Below are 22371 nucleotides of genomic sequence, written 5' to 3'. Positions count from 1 at the left end.
GTGCAGTTTCATTGTGGAAAGGACATAGTATATAATGGTTCATGTGAAAAATAATAGGTGACATACACACATATACTTCTTAGACTATGTATGGAGGAATAGCCAAGAAACAGTAACGGTGCCTGCATTTAGGGACAGAAACTAGAGGACTTAGAATAGAGTAAAAGGGATGCTTACTTTTTATTAATTACCCTTTATCATGTGCAGAAATTACTTAATATAAATAAATAAGTGAAAACTAAAGAAAAGTAAACTAAAAACCCTTCTAAGTATAGATGAGATATGAGAACATCTGTGTGGCCTATTAACTGGGAGGCATTTTCACTTATGTTTAAAAATATCACCCAGGCTGTATGCCATGGCTAAATAAAATAAACTAAAAAGCTGATCCAGGTATGTAATTATTTAACACAAAATAACAAACACTTATTGAGTATTAGTAATGTGAAAGACAATGGTCTGGTTGCTGGGGACAGCAAATGAGTAAGACCTACTCTCTACCCTTAAGGACCTCATGGCCTGTTACGAAATTCAACTAGTTAAAGATAAAACAGCCTACCTAAGTGGTCTTCCAGTAGTGTGAACAAGTGCTAGATGGGGAATACAGTGAAGGACAAAATTAATTCTGCCCCTAGGATCTTACAAGAAGGACAATCTAAATATCTCCCTTAAATTACAGATTTAAATAGCCAACTGTCTACTCAACATCTACACTTAGATATCTAATGGGCATTTCAACCTTGATTTGTCCAACTTTATAACCTGATTTCCTCCCTCAAAAACAAGCACATCTCACAGTCTTTCCTATCTCAGTAAAAGCCCATTCCATTCTTCTCATTTCTTAGGCCAAAACCCTAAAATCACCTTTTTTTTTTTTCTTGTACATAACATCCATCTATTAGAAAATCTGGTCTACCTTCACAAAATATCCAGAATTCTAGCCTGGGAGAGAGAGTAAAATTCTGTCAGAAAGGAGGAGGGAGGGACGGAGGGAGGGAGGGAAGAAAGAAAATTCAGCATTGTTAAGATGTCAATTCTCCCCAGAATAATCTCTAGATTCAATACGACCCAAATACAAATCTCCCATCAGATGGGGTGTGTGGGAGTGGAGGTGGAGGTGGGAGTGGGTGGGTGTAGGCGTAGGTGTCCGCAGGGGGAACAGGTTGACAGGTGAAGTCTAAACTTTTCACGGAAATTCAAAGAACCTAAAGAGAATGAAAACTATCTGCAGAAAAACAATACATTTAGATCACTTACAGAATCAGGTTTCTAGATTTATTATAAAAGCAAAATAGTTAAGACAATGACTAAGTCTCAATTTGCAACAAAAGGTCACTGCAATAAATGATGCTGGAAAAAGTGGATATCAGAATTTTAAAAATTACTCTGACCCTGCCTCACATCAAACAAACAAAATAATAATAAGTAAAGGAGAGTAACAGACTTAAATATCATACCTAAAACAAAAAAACTCCTAACTAGGGTACACAAAGTAGACTTAAACTTGACTTCACTATAATTCAGAACTTCTGTTCTTTGAAAGACATTATTATCAAAGTGAACAGGCAAGCCGCATGAAGGGAGAAGGATACACTATACATACATCTGACAAAGGACTCATAAACAAAATTGATACAGAACTCGGACACTCCAGTAATTTTTAAAAATCTAATTTGAAAAAGGAAGGCAAGGATGAAAGTTTGAGAAGTCACTTCACAAAATAAGCCATTCAAATGGTCAATAAACTTATAAACAGATGCTTAACATCATTACTCATCCAGGAAATGCAAATTAAACAGACATACCATCGTAAGTTCACTAATATGGTTAAATGTTTTCAAAAATTGAAAATATCACACGTTGGCAGGGGTGGCATCAATGGAAACTCTCATGTATTTCTGGTGGGAGTATATATTAGCACAACCAGAGTACCCACTGAAACTAAAAATAACCTTACTATGTAATCCAACAATACCTCTCCTCAGTCTATCCTAGAGATGTATATATGTTCATAAAAAGACACAGCAATTTATTTCTAATATAAAGAAACTAAAAACCCAAAGATCCATCAACAACAAAATGGATAAACTGCAGGTGAGTCAAATAATGGGAGATCACAGAGCAATTCTTAGAAGCAAAGGACAACAGAGCCTCAGGGAAGAATCTCAAAGATACGATGATGTGTGAAAAAGAAGACGTGACAGAGTACATCACTGGATTTCATTTATGCAATTTAAGAACTAATCTCTGACATCAGATAGGAATAGCAGTTACTTTTGGCGGCCACAGGTAGGGACTGAATAGGAAGAGGTGTGATGGGACATTCTCTATCTAGACCTGGATGGTTGTTACACAATTAGATGTGTGTGTATAGAAATTGTCTTGAATTGCACACTTAAGATTTATGGATTTCACTGTATATATATATATACATATATGTGTATATATATGATATATAGATATCACATATATATGATATACAGATATCACATATATGATATGCAGATACCATATATGATATAGATACCATATATATACGATATACAGGTACCATATATATACGATATACAGATACCATATATATGATATACAGATACCATATATATATGATATACAGATACCATATATATGATATACAGATACCGTATATATGATATACAGATACCGTATATATGATATACAGATATCGTATATATGATATACAGATATCATATATATATGATATCTCAATTTAGAAAATCTTTTTAAAAAGGCAAAAAACAAAGCCTGCTAGCCTCAGAAAGAAACTGTGTTCAATGTTGTAAAACATCCAACTGATTATGTAAGTTTGGATATTTTTTCTCACTTTAGAAAATTTGAGGATCTAAATGATGATTTTTCCACCCATAAATAATATCTATGAAAGTGACCATTAAACTTAAGGAATAAACTCACAGAATCTAGGACTTTTTATATCATGCCCCTGTCAGAAAATATAAGGTCAGCAAATAACCTTTTATTTATCTGGTTCTCTCTCCACACCAAATTAAGATTTAAAAAAATACTTAAAATTCATTATTTCTAATTTGACATTTGTTTTTATCAATTTTAGCTATTACATATCAATTCATAGTCATAATGTACAAAATTAGCATGAAGGCATTTTCAACAGGCAAATGAAAACTTCAACAGACTTGTCTTCTTCCCCGTTTTATTTTAGAAAACCCATTTTGTTTTGCCAAAATCTATGCCCCTATGTAACTACTTTAAGGATGAATATCTTAAACTGAATAGAAGAAATGATTTACGGATCTCTATACAACAAGCTCCTAGCAGAACACCTGTCACAGCAAGCTACACGGACATTTGGTAAACTGAAGTAGCATAGGAGTCCACGTCAGGCACTTTTCTTTTTTAAAAAATGCCCTATACTGGTCCAGTCTTGGAAGGAGATTAGCCTGGTCGGCTATCTTGGGAATGCTTTTTTTGGAGGTAGATTTTTGTATCATTCCCAATCCCAACCAACATCCTAGCACTTTAACAGAAAGTACAACAGATTCTAAAGGCACAACTCACAATCATTCTAAATGGAAGAAAAGATAATTCCAATAGGATTAAATGATATTATTTTAAAGTCATAATAATGAAAAAGCATCTTAAATGTACCAACCTGGATTTCTATATGACGAGGATTATCAATAAATTTTTCTATTAGTAGTCTATCATCGCCAAAACTAGAAGCAGCTTCTTGAGATGACAATCTAAAACCATCCCTGTGAAAAAAAGAAGGAAGAAGGAGGAGAGGGAGAGGGGGAGAGGGAGGGGAAGGGGAAGGGGAAGAAGGAGAAGAAGAGTCAGACTAACAAAACAAATAGAGCTATCATTATAAAAGAAAACACAATCGATTAAATATTTATTTTGGCTTATTCTGAAAAAAGCAAAAACCTTTACTCAATATACAAATAACTAAGTTAATTTTGGTTGACCTGCGACTTTTCCACTCACTAACTCTGTGACCATGGATGAGTTATTTAACTTCTCAGATCCTAGATTTTCCATTGAAACAGGAATGCCGATACTTTACCAACTGCTAAGTATCAATTTTTTTTTTTTTTTTTTTGAGACAGAGTCTCACTCTGTCGCCCAGGCTGGAGTGCAGTGGCGGGATCTCAGCTCACTGCAACCTCTGCCTGCCGAGTTCAAGTGAATCTTCCACCTCAGCCTCTCGAGTGGCTGGGAATACAGGTGTGTGCCACCACGCCCGGCTAATTTTTATATTTTTGGTAGAGACGGGGTTTCAACATGTTGGCCAGGATGGTCTTCAACTCCTGACCTCAGCCTCCCAAAGTGCTGGGATTACAGGTGTGAGCCACAGTGCCCAGCCTAAATATGATATTTTAATAAACCATACAGAGCAAGTAAAATTAATTCCATTTCTTCAACCATAATATACCTTAATTCCACTAGCAAAAATATAAAAAAACATCTGTTTGATTCAGAAGTCAGAAGATGCAAAGAAAAATGTAAAGGGTCTAGTCACCTGCAGGACTGGAGTGGAACTACAGCAAATACACTCATTGAGACTGAACATCCAACAGGAAGATTCTTAAGAACACTGCTTAATATTTTAAATCCACATCTTGAAACGCAATTGCCTCCCACATACACCCACACAGATCATTACAATTTTATCTTCTATAAAATTGATCAAAAATAGTAATTATAAAAGTATAGTTTTTTAAAATAAAAATATGGACCTAATTATTGCTTTATATATTTTGTTTACAAACTAATTTAAATCATTACTATTTAAATATGCCTATTATTCAAATATTTAGGGCTCATTTGACCAATCTTTTAAAAACCCAAACTTGGGTGGGCACAGTGGCTTCCCTGAGGTCAGAAGTTCGAGACCAGCCTGGCCAACATGATGAAATCCCATCAGTACTAAAAATACAAAAATTAGCTGGGTGTGGTGGCCCATGCCTGTAGTCCCAGCTACTCAGGAGACTGAAGCAGGAGAACCGCTTGAACCTGGGAAGCAGAGGCTACAGTGGGCAGAAATTATTTCACTGCACTCCAGCCTGGGTGAGAGTGAGACTCCATCTCAAAAAAAAAAAGAAAAGAAAAAACAATAAAAAAAAACCCAAACTTGCTTGCCTAAAAGTAATTGAGCATATATTGCCTTCTATCCATTGATATAATCAGCATATAAAATTTAATTCCTTTACATTTAATAAAGTTTCTTAATCTGAAGATTAAATACCTGTATTTAATGTACAACATTAAAGCCAATTCTTCCGATCCTTTAAGAGGCAAATGGTCCATCTAGTAATATTAGAAATAACTATCCAATTTGCTTACTTTTGTGCTTTAATTCCTTTTATATTTAATAAAGTTTCTTAATCTGAAGACTAAATGTCTGTATTTAATGTACAATACCGAAACCAAATTCTTCCAGTCCTTTAAGTTGCAAATGGTCCATCTAGTAATATAAAAAACAACTATCTGATTTGCTTGTTTTGTGTTTTCTTTAATGATGTCAGCCCTATTGCTCTATTTGTTTTGTTAGTCTGACCGTTCTTCCTTTTTTTTTTTTTTTAAAGGATGGTTTTTCATCTCAAAAGCTGCTTCTAGTTTTGGCGATGACAGACTACTAATAGAAAAATTTAATGATAATCCTCGTCATACAGTAATCCAGGTTGGTACACTTAAGATGCGTTTTAATTATTACAACTTTAAAATAATATCATTTAATCCTACAGTCCACCTAGTAATATTGGAAACAACTAATTTGTGGCCAAGTGCGGTGGCTCACACCTGTAATCCAAGCACTTTGGGAGGCTGAGGCGGGTGGAGTGCCTGAGCTCAGGAGTTAGAGACCAGCCTGGGCAACATGGTGAAACCCTGTCTCTACTAAAATACAAAACATTAGCCAGGCGTGGCAGTGTGCGCCTGTAGTCCCAGCTACTTGGGAGGCTGAGGCAGGAGAATCGCTTGAACCCAAAAGGCAGAGGTTGCAGTGAACCGAGATCACACCACTGCACTCCAGCCTGGGCAACACAGCGAGACTCCATCTCAAAAAACACACACACACACACACACACACACACACACACACACACACACAACTAATTTGCTTGTTTTTGTACAACACTGCAGGTAAAACTGACTAGAAGACAAATTTCAAAACATTGCAAAAAACTCATTTCTCAGAGGTCTCAGAGAAAAGGTATTATGTTTTCTCAGTCCTCCACTACATTGTTGATTTAGGGGAATAAAGTCCTCCATTACATTGTTGATTTAGGGGAATCTTAGGAGGCTGCAAACTTCAAAGAAACTGGAAGCAAAATGAATTAGTTTTCAATACCATATAATCAACTTTTTATTAGATTGGATATAATAACAGAAAGAAAAAATATAGCGCTTTACAGTTTGCCTCCACTATAATGATTGAGAGCTTTCATTTTGCATTTAAACCCAGAACACCACAAGTAAAAAGTCAAAGTCACCAAAATAAAATAAGCAGCAAGTTTGAAAGCATCGCCAGCAACCTATTTTAGAACTCATGGGAAACTCTATTATTAATATCATTGGTGACATTCAATTATACATTCATTCAATAAGTATTTACTGAACTTTGTGCCTGGATATATTTTAGATGCTAGGAATACAAAAATAAAACAGAAATTGCACTCACAATGCCAAAAGTCTTACTGGGGATATTCAAAAATATAGACACAATCAGTTTCCCAATCATGCCATACGCTTCATTTAAACTTGAATAGGGAAAAGAAAGCCAGAGATTACTATGAAAATATCTAAGTGAACCTTCAACAATCTTCATAATTCTCACCCAAATTTACTATATAATAATTAAAGGTTGGGCGCAGTGGTGCACGCCTGTAATCCCAGCACTTTGGGAGGCCGAGGCAGGCGGATCATGAGGTCAAGAGATCGAGACCATCCTGGCCAACATGGTGAAACCCCGTCTCTACTAAAAATACAAAAATTAGCTGGGTGTGGTGGCGTGCACCTGTAGTCCCAGCTACTCGGGAGGCTGAGGCAGGAGAATCACTTGAACCCAGGAGGCGGATATTGCAGTAAGCCAAGATCATGCTACTTCACTCCAGCCTGGGCGACAGAGAGAGACTCTATCTCAAAAAAAAAAAAAAAGTTACATTTTTAAAAAAAATCTTTCAGATGTCCTACAGATTCCAAGACAAGTCATAGATGCTACTTCCCCAAGAAAAACATAGGAAAGATGTTACAAGAAAAAGACACCCCTTAGGATAAAGGAATAAAGCAATTAAGCTACCAAATTTTCCTTTGTACCTGAAAAATGAAATCTTTGTGGATTATGTAAAAACCAATTACTTCCTCGAGAGGGAGAGAGGAAAAGAAGGGGTGGGTAAGTTGTGGCATGGTGTTCACAGTTCGTGGCTCCAAAAGACAAGCATAGGCATGTTTGCAGTACTGTTCTTTCCCTTTTTAGGTAGTTTTGACTTTCCCAAATAAATAAGGGATATAGAGCAACTTTTTAAAATGAGGAGCTTGTACTATTAAATCTAATAGGCATGCCTGTGTTGATCTCAACAAGTTTTCTGAGATGGTTTATTTATCAAGCTGAAGAGAGTAATATTTTAAGTAGAAAATTATTCATGTATTTTTATTAATTTTATAAACATATTTTGAATCAATGTGCTATTTACTTGCCAAGAAAGGGCTAAATTATTTACAAAATGATGCCTAATATATGAATGGATATAGTGATTTCTCAAAATATTAAGCTCTAAATTAAAATTTATAAATCAACAGCAGCACAGCAAACCTCACTTCCAAGAAACTATAAAGAGTAATCCGCACCATAAAAGAGTAAGTTACTAACAGCAGCCCTGGAGAAATGACTGATAAGAAACCTGAGATCCTAAGATGAATAATGAAAAATAAGTGCTAAGCGTTCAGTGAAATTGCTATGTAAGTACTGTGCAAAACAGAAAAACAATGAGAAAAAAATTGAAGTCCACAAAATACACATCTCTTGCAAAACCATTAAGTTGTATTCGACTTCTTTATGATACCATTCTTTCCCACAAAACGGGCTGTGGCAGATTGTCTTTTCCAAAGATGGCCACAACAGTATCTCCCATTCCACCTGCTCTTCTAAGAATCTTGCCCACTCTCTCATGAAGAAGTGAAGACTCAGTCCCCTCCCCTTGAATTTGAGCAGAAGCTGTGTTCACTGGAGGGAAACCTGTGTAACTTCTGAGATTGGGCCATAAAAAGTATTCTAAATTATAATAAGAGTGCATTCCATATAAAGGACACAGTAATTTCAAACTCAAGGAAAAAGAATATATTTCACACTCTAAAATTATCAAAGTAATTCACTACTTTTATGCACTAGCAAAGGAAAGCAACTACATATTGAGGTAATACATTAAGTCTCAATGAAATTATAACTGCTTTTAAATATAGTTGATTTAAATCTTTAGATGACATTTAGAATTATATAGCCAAATGTTAGTAATTTATGCCCAGAAAATAGAATCCTGACTGTAATTTTTAAAAATAGATGGTAAAAACAAAAAGAAAATCCTTTGTTAATGTTTAAAACAGTAAAACCCTTTCTATAATAAGATAATCATCATCGAAATATAAATAAGGAAGGTTTCCACATAATTTCAATCTTTTCCCCATTCAAAAGTGTAAAAATTAGATGGTTACTGTAATTACTCCATTATGCTTTTGGTATCTGTTTACCTGTCAGTTTAATAAAACTCTGGTAACTGCAATTTTCATCAAAAGTATATTTTGGACAGCCTCTCACCTGGTCTCTTCATCATCCCAAGCGATGCGCATGCCTTTCCCACCACCACCTGCTGAGGCCTTGATCATGACAGGGTAGCCTAACAGCAGGGAAGAATTAGACAGAAGTTCAGACTTTGATCATTGGGATGTATGAACATGACAACTGACCACATGTTCAATAACGCAGAAAACAATAATTAATTTATTTAAAAGTTCCTTTCTTTAGAGTCAGGAAAATAACACCAGGAAAGTAACACCAGTGTAATGATGTATTTAAAAAATGAGAGTGTGACCATTTTAAAAGAAAAAAGGGTACTTGTACCAATAAACGTAACACTTTCCCCAGTAACAAAAGCTAAGAAAACATACATAAATTAACAGTGGATTCCAAAAACAGAAGTACAGTATTAAGTAACCAAAGATATAAGAAACAACTTATAATAGCACCAGGAAACATCTCCAAAACTGAGGTTTGCATGCATAACAAATTCCCTTTTTTCAAAAATGGTGATTTTCAGGTACTTAAGGTATTTTCATCTGAAGAGTCACAGAGAACCCCTACAGCTTTTATTAGCAAGAACTGACATGATGGTATTGGGGAAAATCCAAACATGGCTACGATGCTATGGGCTGGAGCAGAAGCTCCAGGGCTCACTGGTATCAATGGAGAAGCTATTCCACTGTTCCGTACATTAACAGGGTGTTATGAAAATACAAAGTAAGGTCAAAACAAAGGACACTTCCAGCTAAAGTTTTAAACTCATAAAATTGTCATCAGTTACATGATTAAGTATTTAGTTATTATACAGTAAAATTTCTGACAGCAAGAGTCATTTACAACGATTTATCAAGAAAAGTGTACAAGTCCCCTTCTTTAGATGTTTTCTAAAAACAAGGTAGAGATACTCCTATGTTTGGGACCATTTGTTTATGATCTTTTCTGAAGAAAAAAGAGCTCAGTGAGCCCTTACAGGATCCTTCCTGGCCTGTGATGCTCTACTGGCACTCAACTCAAGCTATAGGATCCTTAGAGGAAAAGGGAAGAGAAGGCCAAATGTCACAGACCTTTTGAACCCCAAACCACAAAACATCACTCTTTAACTTCAACTTAGTTAAAATGGCACCTGCTTCCTAAGCGTTTTATAATTAATTCAATTTAAATTTTTTTTCTGTTCATGATGTTTATATGGGCTGGTATTTTTGAAACAATGCTCGGTGCACTGAGAAGACAGATAAAGAACATGCTCTTACACTGGGAGCCTTCAAATCCAAGAAGAGAAAAGCAAAGGACCCAAATAGTTCTATCACTGGCAATTCAAAACAGAAAGGATCACAGGGAGGTAGAGAGAAAAATAATTAAGAAAAGTGTATTATCAGAAGGGCCATTTAGGCTGGGCACAGTGGCTCATGTCTGTAATCCCAGCACTTTGGGAGGCTGAGGTGGGCGAATTACGAGGTCAGGAGATTAAGACCATCCTGGCCAATATGGTGAAACTCCGTCTCTACTAAAAATACAAAACGTAGCTGGGTGTGGTGGTGTGCGTCTGTAGTCCCAGCTACTCAGAGGCTGAGGCAAGAGAATCGCTTGAACCTGGGAGGCGGAGATTGCAGTGAGCCAAGATTACGCCACTGCACTCCAGCCTGGCGACAGAGCAAGACTCCGTTTCCAAAGAAGAAAAAAAAGAAAGGGCTATTTAAATGATGCTATGAAGAATGAGCAGGACTTGAACATTTCAGGCAGGAATAGTGGGGAAAACAGAGGTGGAGATTATAGGACAAGTTTAAGGAATGACTGAAACAATTCAGTTGAAGTACAGAGTTATCTGCAGGATGGTAGAGGAAAACACAGTAGAAAACATAGATGGGGACAAAGCATAGAAGATTGTGCACGCTTTGATTCTTGATTCTGCAAGAGATTATGCATGAGTTTTAATCCTGCATGAGAATGGCAAGAATGGTATTTGTCTCATTCACAATAACAAGCATAAAATAATCAGAATGAAATCAGTAGAGAAGAATTAGCCTGTTTTACGGGAGTGAAAAAGCGCAATCTAAAAATTTGAAACTGGTATACCTGCAAAACCCTGTTTACAACAACTTAATAGATCCTTACCCCCATCCTCTCAAAAAAATATTTTATCAATGCATCATCACAAACCATTTATCCATGTAACAGGAAGCCACAAGAGCTGAGAGACAGCTCACATCTCCACTACATTCAGTTCCCTCTGACGATTAGGAAATTTGCAGTTTTTCTGGTTCCAGCACTAATCTCATTTTAGTCATTTACTAAGGACCCTGGACTATACAGTGATTTGTGAATTTCAAAATATGACATGGAAATCATTCTTGCTCACAAGGAACAAGCTGGGGAAACAAGATACATAAAACAATTTATCAACAAAAAATTATCAGATGCTCAGAAAAGGCGGGAAGTCATTAGAGAATAGGACAATATATAATAAGGCATTGTGGTCTCCCAGTGCTGCTGGCATCACAGCATTAGACCTGTGAATACATGCAACCCAGGAAGGCAAGATTCCCTGACCAAAATCTCACAAGCCAAACAGAAAAATGTTGGGAGGAAGGAAGAAACTGATGCAAGTTAGACTAGGTTTTTTGTTTTTGGTCTCGCTCTGTCACCCAGGCTAGAGTGCAGAGTGTGATCTTGGCTCACTGCAGCCTTGACCTCTTAGACTCAAGCAATCCTCCCACCTCAGCCTCCTCAGTAACCGGGACAACAGGTGCACCCCAACACACCCAGCTAATTTTCTTTTTTTTTTTAAAGATGGGCGTCTCATTATATTGCCCACATTGGTCTGGAACTCCTGGCCTTAAGCAATCCTCCTGCTTTGGCCTCCCAAAGTGCTGGAATTACAGGCATAAGCCACTGAACCTGGCTGATACTCATTCTTAATTTAACCATTGAGCTATATTCTGAAATAATGTAACAGTAAGGTTTTCTACTCAACTTCTTATGCCAAATAGATTTCAGGCAGTACATATGCTGTCACCACACCATGAAGAAACAATACTTAGAAATCTGAAGAGGAGGGAAAAGAATAATCCACACAGATAATGTTAAATAATATCCAACAGTTCAGTCCCTCATCCCTACTTTCTTGTGTCCCTGCCACTCTAATTAAGATAAGTAAACGGGAAGTGGAAGGAAAAAAAGATTTAGTCAAAAGTTGGCATTCCTGGAAAAATCAGAAATGATCAAGTTGATGGTACTTGTTACCCCTCACCTCATCTGGACATGAAATTTCCACTAATGTTCTCTCACATTTTCTCATCCGCTGGAGCACTTACTTCTGTGCTTGGCTCTTATCTATACTGTATTTGTTTAATTTTGTATTCTTCAGCTGACATATGTTTGAAACAGAATGATAAGGGTTGGCTCTGTGTCCCCACCCAAATCTCATCTTGAAATGTAATAATCCCCATGTGCTGTGGGAGGGACCTGGTGGGAGGCGACTGAATCATGAGGGCGGTTTTCCCCATACTGTCCTCGTGATAGTGAGTGAGTTCTCATGAGATCTGATGGTTTCGTAAGTGTCTGGTATTTCCCCTGCTGGCACTCATTCTCTTCTTGCCTGGTGCCATGTTAAGACATGACTTTGCTCTTAATTCCCCGTCCACCATGATCGTGAGGCCTCCCCAGCCATGTGGAACTGTGAGCCCATTAAACCTCTTTTTCTTTATACACTACCCAGTCTCAGGAATGTATTTATTAGCAGTGTGAGAATGGACTAATACACAGAGCATAACAAAATACAAATTCTACTCGTAAAAGGAGGTGAAAGTCCTAGTAAGAGACTGCTTAAAAAAAAAAAAAAAAATCAGGCTCTAGTGCCCTTCCCAAGTTTTTCCTTACCTTCCAGGTCCTCTCATTGGATGCTTACTGCTACTACCTTACCTCACCCCAGACACAGAAGTGACTCCCCTACTGACACTGCACCTCCAACACAGAGACAGTCTCCACTCCTTATTCTCTTCTGCACAATAAAAGAGGCACTAATGCTTCCGAAAAGAAATCTACTAATACTATATGACAAAATATATGAAGAAAATACAGAAGCTTAGGTTAGCAAAGTACTACAAAGTTTCCATTGCTACTTTTCTGAACTCAGTTTTCAAGGGCAGGTTTAAGTGCAGGACAGGACATCTTCTCTGGGTCCCTTACCTCCCAGCTACCAGTGCGTCTTACTTTCTACCACAAAGCAAGCAGCCTTCTTTCTAACTCTACTATCAAATTTGTATTCATCAGTTTAAAAAATGTTTATTGAATATACACTATAAGCCTTATCTGGCTCTCTGCAGGCTACAAAGGCCAACGATTCAGAAAACTCCCTGCTATCTAGCAGACAATGATATACAAACATAAATGCATCTAAATATATGTGTGAGTCGGGTGGAGTGGCTCACATCTCTAATCCCGGCTACTTGGGAGGCTGAGCTGGGGGGACAGCTTAGGCCCAGGAGGTCAAGGCTGCAGTATTTCTTTATGTATATACATATATTAATATAAATAAATAAGTGCATGTATGTCTTATACACAATGTAAGATAGTGATGACTGCTATAACACGGAGGGAATAAATGTAACTGAGAGTGATAGGGTTACTGCTCCTTGAAAATGCTTCTCTGAGAAAACTAGTATTTAAACTGAGAACCTAATGACAAGATAGAGTGAGCACTCTGAAAATCAATGAGGGGGGATGAGTCCAGACAGAAGGAACAAGTTGGAAGGTGTGATACAGGAAAGGGAAGTACCTAATACAGCATTTTAAAAGATCACTTTGGCTGCTGTGCAATGAATGAATGGTGAAAGGGCAAAGGTAGAAACAAGGAGCTGATGAGGAAGCCTTTGCAGCAGTCCAGCTAGCAACAGAGATAGAGAGAAAGACAAAGACTAGAGTTAGCGACAGTTTGGATGTGGAAGATAAGGGGATGAATGAAGGAGGATTCTAGGAGCTTAGGAGATTTTCCATTTAGTTATGGATTCCAAGTTAAAAAGAATTATCTTTTTTGACCAACTGATAATGTCACATTTACCTACTCAAGACACAATAAATAACCGTACTTTTCAAGCAAAACCCAAGCCACACATGGTAGCACAACCTGGTAACTTGAAAGCTGATAAAATGACACCCTATTGATGCAACAGTGGTATGCTGTATAATAAAGAATCTTATGTGTTTTTCTCACCTACAGTTTCTTGAATTAAAATTTCATAGAATATACTAATGGGAAAGGAAAAATAAAAAGAAGGGAAAAGAAAAGTATTTCTTAGAAAATGTCTTATTCCTAATACAGCGGTACTAATCAGAAATCTCTCATGAATCAAGGAGATGTGATGGGGAGTGGGGATCTTCTTTAAATAACCAATTGCAAAACACCTATAATTAACTGCAAGGCCTTTGTTTCCTCAAGGAAAGGTCCAAGGTAAAAAGAAAACAAAAGATATTTCAGGAAGTTGAACAGTCCTCTAGATGGATAGAATAGGCCCTGATATGGGTAATAGGACCTCAGAAGAGAAAAGACACCCCACTCCGAGAAAGAACTAGGACAGAAAGGAAGGAAATCCCCAGATGAAAGTTGCTCATGAGAATTACATAGAAATCAAATAGTACGCATTGCTTTGTTTCGTTTCTTTGTGCTCCTCTAATGTAAAGTAGTTCACTTGCCTTTTGAACCCCCTCAGCCTCCCCAGAAGGGAAAGTGTGGGTTTGTGTTTGTTGTTTTGTGCTGATGGCGGGGGGAGTTCTTCATGACCATGATATTTTTGAAGAATCCAGGGTGGCTGTTTGATAGAATATTCCACAATTTGAATATACCTGATTATTCACTCATTAAATTCAAGATGTTTAAGAAATCTTAAATACAACATAGTTGATATTGTATCCTCGAGTTCTTCTATCGCATCAAAAGTAAAATAAAAAGTCAACTTATCCCAAACTGTTAAAGCTTGATTACTTAAGATGGCATCCATTAAATTTACTCACAGAAAGTATGCCATTTTTTCTTAGCAAATAATCTGTAGATTGATACTTTGAAACTGTGATGATCCTATATCCAGACAATTTTCACCCATTATTAAAAATGAACGTTAATGATTCTTGCTTTAGTCAATATCTACATTGTTCACTGCACGATGATTAAAAAAACATAAAGACAAAGACCTTTGCCTGTCTTCTTTGTTGTTTCTGCAGTGGCCGAAACTGCCTAAAGAATAACATGCAAAGTAAGAGTTACTAAGTAAATGTATTAGTTAATCTGAGCAGCTGTAAGTCATTATTTTTACTGCTGTAATCTATGTCACCTACAAACATACTGCAGCATTATCCATTCCACTGTGAATGAACATTCAGACTGTAACCTGTTCTATTTATATAACAATGGTCCTTTGAATATTTTTGTACTTGTTGTCTGGAACTTTGTATATGAGCTTCCTGGATCTATGTGTAAGAGCACAACTGCTGGATAGTATGAAACTCTTATAAATTCTTTATTTAAAAAGATCAAATCTATTCACTTTTCTTTATCTCAGTTATCATAATAGTTAATCATAATACTTACACAAACTACCAGCAGTCCAGGACTCTTGTACTGGCCTACTAGCAGAACTCCCCACTACTACAGTTGCCCCCATCCAAGCCACATAGTGGTCAGTGAAATTTTCTTAAGGTATATATACTATTGTATCTCTCTCCTGCCTACATCTTTCATGGGTTTACATTATACTACGAAAAAACCATAGACGTATAATGAAATAGAAATTATGAACCAAAGGATAGGAAGTGTGACGGGTAGAGAGACAGCATAATACAAGCTTGTTTAATCAGAACACGAGAAAGGACTATGCTAGACTTGCCCTAAGAAAACTTTTTTAAAGCCTAAAAGGCCTTAACCTAAACAAAATTAATGTACCTGCCAGACTAAACATCTATACCTTTTAAATAAAGGTAACAAAATCCAAACACACAATGTAACATTTACAATGTCTAGAATCCAATCAACAATTAAGAGATAGGTAAAGACGCAAAATGTGATTCATATCAGAAGGAAAATAGCTGACAGAAAGAAACCCAGAAATGAAGACTCTTAAAACAGTTGTTACAAATACTATTATAAGTTACAGCTATTACAAACAGGTAAAATGATTTGGAGAAAAAAATAAACATGATGAGATAAACAAGAAAAAAACAAACATTTTAAAATTAAGTTTTTAGATATTAAAATGACTAAAAAATCCAATAATATATAAAAAGAATTATATACCATGACCAAATGGGATTTAATCCTGGTATGCAAAGCTGATTCAACATCCAAAAATCAATTAACGTAATCCATCACATTAACAGGCTAAAGAAGAAAAATCCTATGATCATATAAATAGATGCAGAAAAAGCATTTAACAAAAATCAACAATCACTGAGTTCAGCAAACTAGGAATAAAGAGAAATTTCTTGTACTTGATAAAGAATATACACAAAAAGCCTACAGTTAACATTACACTTAATGACAAGAAACTGGATGCCTTCTCCCAAAAATCAGGAAAAATACAAGAATGTCCCCTCTTACAACTCTTATTCAACATCTGACTGCAGATTCCAGCTTATGAAGTATGTTAAGAAAAGGAAATAAAGAGTAAACAGACTGGAAAGGAATAAATAGAACTGTCTTCACTAGTGGATAAGATGACTGTCTATGAAGGAATTCCAAAAAAATCAGCAACAACAACAAAATTCTTGGAACTAATAAGCAATTATAGTAAGGTTACAGAATACAAATTAATATACAAAAGATTATCACATTCCTATATACCAGCAGTGAACAACTGAAATTTGAAATTAAAATAATGCCATTTACATTAGCACTAAAGAAATAAAATAGGCATGAATCTTAAAATACATACAGTGTATCTATGAGGAAAACTACAAAACTCCAATGAAAGAAATGGATGAAAATCTAAATGTAGAGATAATCAATGTACATGGATAGGAAGATTCAATATTGTTAAGATATCAATCCTCCTCAACGTGATCTATAGGTTGAACACAATTAAAATCAAAGTCCTAGCAATTTATTTTGTAGATATCAACAAACTGATTCTAAAGTTTATATGGAAAGGAAAAGACCCAGAATAGGCATCACAATATTGAAGAAAAAAGAACAAATTCAAAAGACTAACAATACCCAACTTCAAGACTTACTATAAAGCTACAGACATCAAGACAGTATGGTATTGTCTAAGACAGACAGATTACTCAAGAGCCCAGAAGTAGACCCACACAAATACAGTCAACTGAACTATGACAAAGAAGCAATGGCAATTAAATGTAGATAGTCTTTCCAAACAAAGGGTACTGGAATAACTGGATATTCATTATGCAAGAAAATTAATCTCGCCACAATCCTTATACCTTTCACAAAAATTAACTCAAAATGGATCTCAGACCTAAATATACATTGCAGAACTATAAAATTTCTAGAGAAAAAATAGAAGAACATCTAGGTGACTTTGGTTTAGCAATGAGTTTTTACATATAACACCAAAAGCACAAACCATTAAAAATTGGCACATTTAACTTCATTAAAATAAAAATTTCTGCAGCCCAAATAACATTCTTAAAAGAATAAAGACACAGCCGGGCATGGTGGCTGATGCCTGTAATCCCAGCACTTTGGGAGGCCGAGGTGGGCAGATCACCTGAGGTCAGGGGTTCGAGACCAGCCTGTCCAACATGGCAAAACCCCATCTCTACTACAAGTACAAAAAAAAAAAAAAATTAGCCGGGCATGGTGGCGGGTGCCTATAATCCCAGCTACTCAGGAGGCTGAGGCAGGAGGATCACTTGAACCCGGGAGGTGGAGGTTGCAGTGAGCCAAGCTCGCGCCACTGCACTCCAGCCTGGGCAACAAGAGTGAGACTCCATCTCAAAAAAAAAGAATAAAGACATAAGTTCTAGACTGGGAGAAAATATTTACAAAACCCATACCTAAGAAAGAACTTCTATCCAAAATACACAGAGCTCTTAAAACTCAACAAGAAAACAAACCACCCAATTGAAAAATTAACAAAAGATTTGAAGAGACATCTCAATAAAAAAGAAACACAGATAGCAAATAATAGCATGAAAGGATGCTCAATATTATATGTCATGAGGGAATTGCAAACTGAAACTATGAGATACTACTATGTGCCTATTAGAATGGCTAAAATCCAAAACACTGACAACACTAAATGTTGCCAAAGATGAAGGACACCTGAAGGAATGTCTCCAAGTTGAAATTTCTATAGCAAGCACTGAAACAATAGAAATAGAGTATAAAATTTCCAACATAGTGGAGGGAGGAATGGGAAGGGGACATAAAATAAGAACAAGAGACATATTTTTTAAAGTCATCATCAAAAAGAAGCCAAGAAAGAAAACAGAATCCAAAGAATGGAACAAACAAAACCCCCAAAAAGTAGATTATATAAATCAAAATATAATTTTAAATACAATAAATATAAATGGACTAAACTCTCCAGCTAAAAGACAAGCTCCAGCAGGCTGAATAGAAAAACAATAAAATAAAAATCCAGTCCAAATTTAGATGTGCACTTACAAGAGACACACCTAAAACAACAGTTCACTGGCAGATGAAAAAGATAAAGAATGATACAAGGATAAAACAAAAATAAGCTTGTTTAGGAATATTAATATCATAATTAGACTTGAAAACAAAAATTGGTCATTATGTTTTGATAGCCAAGGAAACACGATACACTGTAATATACCTATTATCTAAACAGGGACAAAACCTAACGAGCAAGGAAAAATTGGAAAATCACTTTTTCAAATATAGGTCCATCAGATATCCAAAAACATCACAAAAAGGCTGGATGTGGTGACTCATGACTATAATCCCAGCACTTTGGGAGGCCGAGGTGGGCAGATTACTTAAGGTTAGGAGTCCGAGACCAGCCTGGCCAATATGGTGAAACCTCATCTCTACTAAAAATACAAAAAAATTAGCCAGGTGTGGTGGCAGGCACCTGTAGTCACAGCTACTCGGGAGGCTGAGGCAGGAGAATTGCTTGAACCCGGGAGGCAGAGGTTGCAGTGAGCCCAGATTGTGCCAATGCACTCCAGCCTAGGTGACAGAGCGAGACTTTGTCTCAAAAAAAAAAAAAAAAAGGCCGGGCACGGTGGCTCACACCTGTAACCCCAGCACTTTGGGAGGCAGAGGCGGGCAGACCACGAGGTCAGGAGATCAAGACCATCCTGGCTAATATGGTGAAACCTCGTCTCTACTGAAAATACAAAAAATTAGCCGGGCGTGGAGGCAGGCACCTGTAGTCCCAACTACTTGGGAGGCTGAGGCAAGAGAATGGTGTGAACCTGGGAGGGGAGCTTGCAGTGAGCCGAGATCACGCCACTGTACTCCAGTCTGGGCAACAGAGCGAGACTCTGTCTCCAAAAAAAAAAAAAAACCCACACAGGCTGGGCACGGTGGCTTATGCCTGTAATCTCAGCACTTTGGGAGGCCAAGGTGGGCAGATGACCCGAGGTCAGGAGTTCGAGACCAGCCTGGCCAACATGGTGAAACCCCATCTCTACTAAACTATAAAACTTGGCCGGGCATAGTGGTGGGTGCCTGTAATCCCAGCTACTCAGGAGGCTGAGACACGAGAATCACTTGAACCCGGGAGGCGGAGGTTGCGTTGAGCCAAGATCGCACCATTGCACTCTAGCCTGGGTGACAGAGTGAGACTCCATTGTCTTAGTTAAAAAAAAAAAAAAAAAAACTCACTAGAAGTTTTGAATATTCCAATAGGTAGGTATGACCTCTTGAGTTATCTATAAGACATTGCATATAATAATTTGAGAATATACACTCTTTTCAGGAACATACAGAATATGTATCAGAGTGACTTACTCCTTAGCCATAAAGCAATTTTCGTCAAATCTGAAAGATTTTTAAATGAAAAAGATGATACTCTCTGACCACAAAGCAATTAAGTTAGAAATCAATAATAATAAAAAACTATTTTTTTCAGTTATTTAGAAATATATCACTAGGCTTGGCATGGTGGCTCACACTTGTAATTCTAGCACTTTGGGAGGCCAAAGCAGGAGGATCAGTAGAGCCCAGGAATTTGACACCAGCCTGGGCAACATGGCAAAACCCTGTCTCTACAAAAAATACAAAAACAACAACAACAACAAAAATTAGCCAGAAGTGGTGGCATGTGCCTGTAGTCCCAGCTACTCCAGTGGCTGAGGTGGGAGGATCGCTTGAGCCTAGGAGGTTGAGGCTACAGTGAGCCGTGATCACACCACTGCACTCCAGCCTCAATGACAGAGCAAGACTCTATCTCAAAAAATTAAAGAATTAAAATACATCACCAAATAACATATGAGTCAAAATCATAGCAGAAATCTGAAATTACTTAGAAATGAACAATCATGAAAAATATATCTCAAAGTTATTAAGTACAGTTTTCTGCCCAGATCCCTAGTTCAGGACATTGCCCCAACTGTTCTAAGTATTGTCAACCAAAAGCTGACTTGTCCTCGGCTTTCTGCCTAAGGTCATGCCCCTTCCTAGGGGCAGCCCACACCCCCTAGATAGTTGATACAGGTGTAAAAAGGCTGAATCCTCTTGCCCGAACTTGGAACAACTAAAAAAGACCGACAAATATTCACAGCTCTCTAAATTATTAGCTGATGCCTTTGTTGAGAGAGAATCCATTCAACTTTTCCTTTGGCTCAGTTTCCTTCATTCCCCCTCAGGTATTGGTCCCAAAATTATTTCCCCCAATAAGCTTCCAGAGTCTACCTCCAAGGGATTACAAGCTATGATAAGAGGAGTACATTTCAAAAGCTGTTACAGTGATGTAGGCAAGGGATGACACTACCTTAAACAAAGAGAATAGCAACAGAAATGCAGAGAAGTAGATAAATTCAAGAAATATTTAGGAGATGGTGGTGACAATCTGCAAATTTCAAAACCACACAATGAGATATAATAGTAAACACCTCGTCATGAAGAATGTCTTATTGATGATTACCAAAACTGAGGCTTTTCTGTGTCCTGCCTCTGTAATCTATGACATTGCAGATGGTGGAAACTCCATCAGCCTTAGCCACTGAATAAGGATAGCATAGAACAAAATGCCTCCTTCTCACCCTACAACCTGACGAATGAGAACTGAACACACAGAATGAAGAAAAACTAAATCTGTGTTGTTTAAAGTGACAGGAGAGGGGCAGTAAAAATGTGGTATAGTCGAGGTCTCGTGAACTAATAACAACTCCACAAACTCCAATTAAATTTAGCATATTACTAGAGTTTTCCAAGGAATCTAGTTCAGAATCTACTGGGAAATTTGGCTGCCATGCACCATGTGACTAAACTGAAAAATTCCTGCTGTAGATACAAACAAGGAAACAGTTTAAATTCAAACAAATTGGGGAAATACACTCTACTATCAATGCATTACTCATTTTTTATTTGATCATAATTTTCCACTGATTTTATTGCTCTCTTTAAATCACAAAATAGTTATATTTAGTTTCATCATTATCAGTTTAGTTTTGGAGTATCATTCGAGTTGGCAGACCTCAGACTGAGGTGATGCACATTTGCATCAATACTATTTGGGGTCTGTAATTATCCAGTAACTAGTAAACATATATATGTTGGAGTCTATGATTTATCCACATCTCTACTACTGCACACACACACACACACACACACACACACACAGCCTTTCCTCAGTTTGTCATACACATATATACAAATAACTATATAAACATATTTAAATAAGAATCAATATTCAGTACCTACAAAAATATAATCAAGATGTATTATACACCAAACAAACCAATACATGACACTATTTTATGACACTATTTCTTTGGCAGAGAAAGGCAAAACTGATTTTGCCTGCCTATTTCTCTCTACTTAGGCAAATAAAAATACTAGATCCCTAAGTCTGCTCCAGGGATCGGAAATCAGTGCATTTCAGTGCCCAGATTAGAGCAAAACGCTTCACACACAGGAAGTTTCCAAACAAAAAAAGCAATGTTTTTTTCACATTACAATGTGTTTCCACATTCCTGCCTGAATGTTATGCACAGCCTTTTCCAACAGAGTAATAGAAAAAGGAAAAAAATGGTATTCACAAATGACTAACAATAAAACAAGAGAAAGAAGATGAAGGACTGAGACAAAAGGAGACAGAAACAGCAAATTTAACAGTAAAAGACAGAAAAAGAACTTGTGAAATTATGCTTAAACCCAAATGTGCATGCTGGAATAATAAAAGAAAATATAAGCACCCATTGGAAAAGAAAGAAGAAAAAAAGCCACAGAACACAAGTTCCTGTCTCCCAGGGAATATCATTCTAATCTCAAATGACCACATCACTTCAATAATAGGAAAACAGCAAAATATACATCTCATTATTTAATGGATTTCACATAGATTATTTTAATGCCATTTTCTTTAACATAACTTTTCCTTAGGCGTTATTCAATCTCCTTAAATATTAAATGTCTTCTCCTGAAGACAAAATTGGCA

At 36.8% G+C, this 22371-nt stretch overlaps 1 protein-coding gene across 7 annotated transcripts in view; it reads right to left on the bottom strand.

Annotated features, from left to right (window-relative positions):
- The window catches only part of PCCA (propionyl-CoA carboxylase subunit alpha), a 456523-nt gene that overhangs the window by 268469 nt on the left and 165683 nt on the right, over window positions 1-22371 (bottom strand). For all 7 annotated transcript variants that reach the window (XR_010130619.1, XM_019039752.4, XM_055360016.2 and 4 more), the window contains 2 exons: window positions 8810-8888; window positions 3650-3752 (listed from right to left, as the gene is read on the bottom strand). Coding sequence is in view for 6 of the 7 variants with exons in the window: in XM_019039752.4 (XP_018895297.3) it covers window positions 3650-3752; window positions 8810-8888 (182 nt within the window). In the remaining variant the exon portion in view is untranslated. The remainder of the gene's footprint in view (window positions 1-3649; window positions 3753-8809; window positions 8889-22371) is intronic.

The sequence above is a fragment of the Gorilla gorilla genome, chromosome 14, assembly GCF_029281585.2.
Source record: "Gorilla gorilla gorilla isolate KB3781 chromosome 14, NHGRI_mGorGor1-v2.1_pri, whole genome shotgun sequence".
Lineage (NCBI taxonomy): Eukaryota > Metazoa > Chordata > Mammalia > Primates > Hominidae > Gorilla > Gorilla gorilla.
Note: the sequence above shows the minus strand (reverse complement) of the source record. Positions and strands in the feature narration are given on the sequence as shown.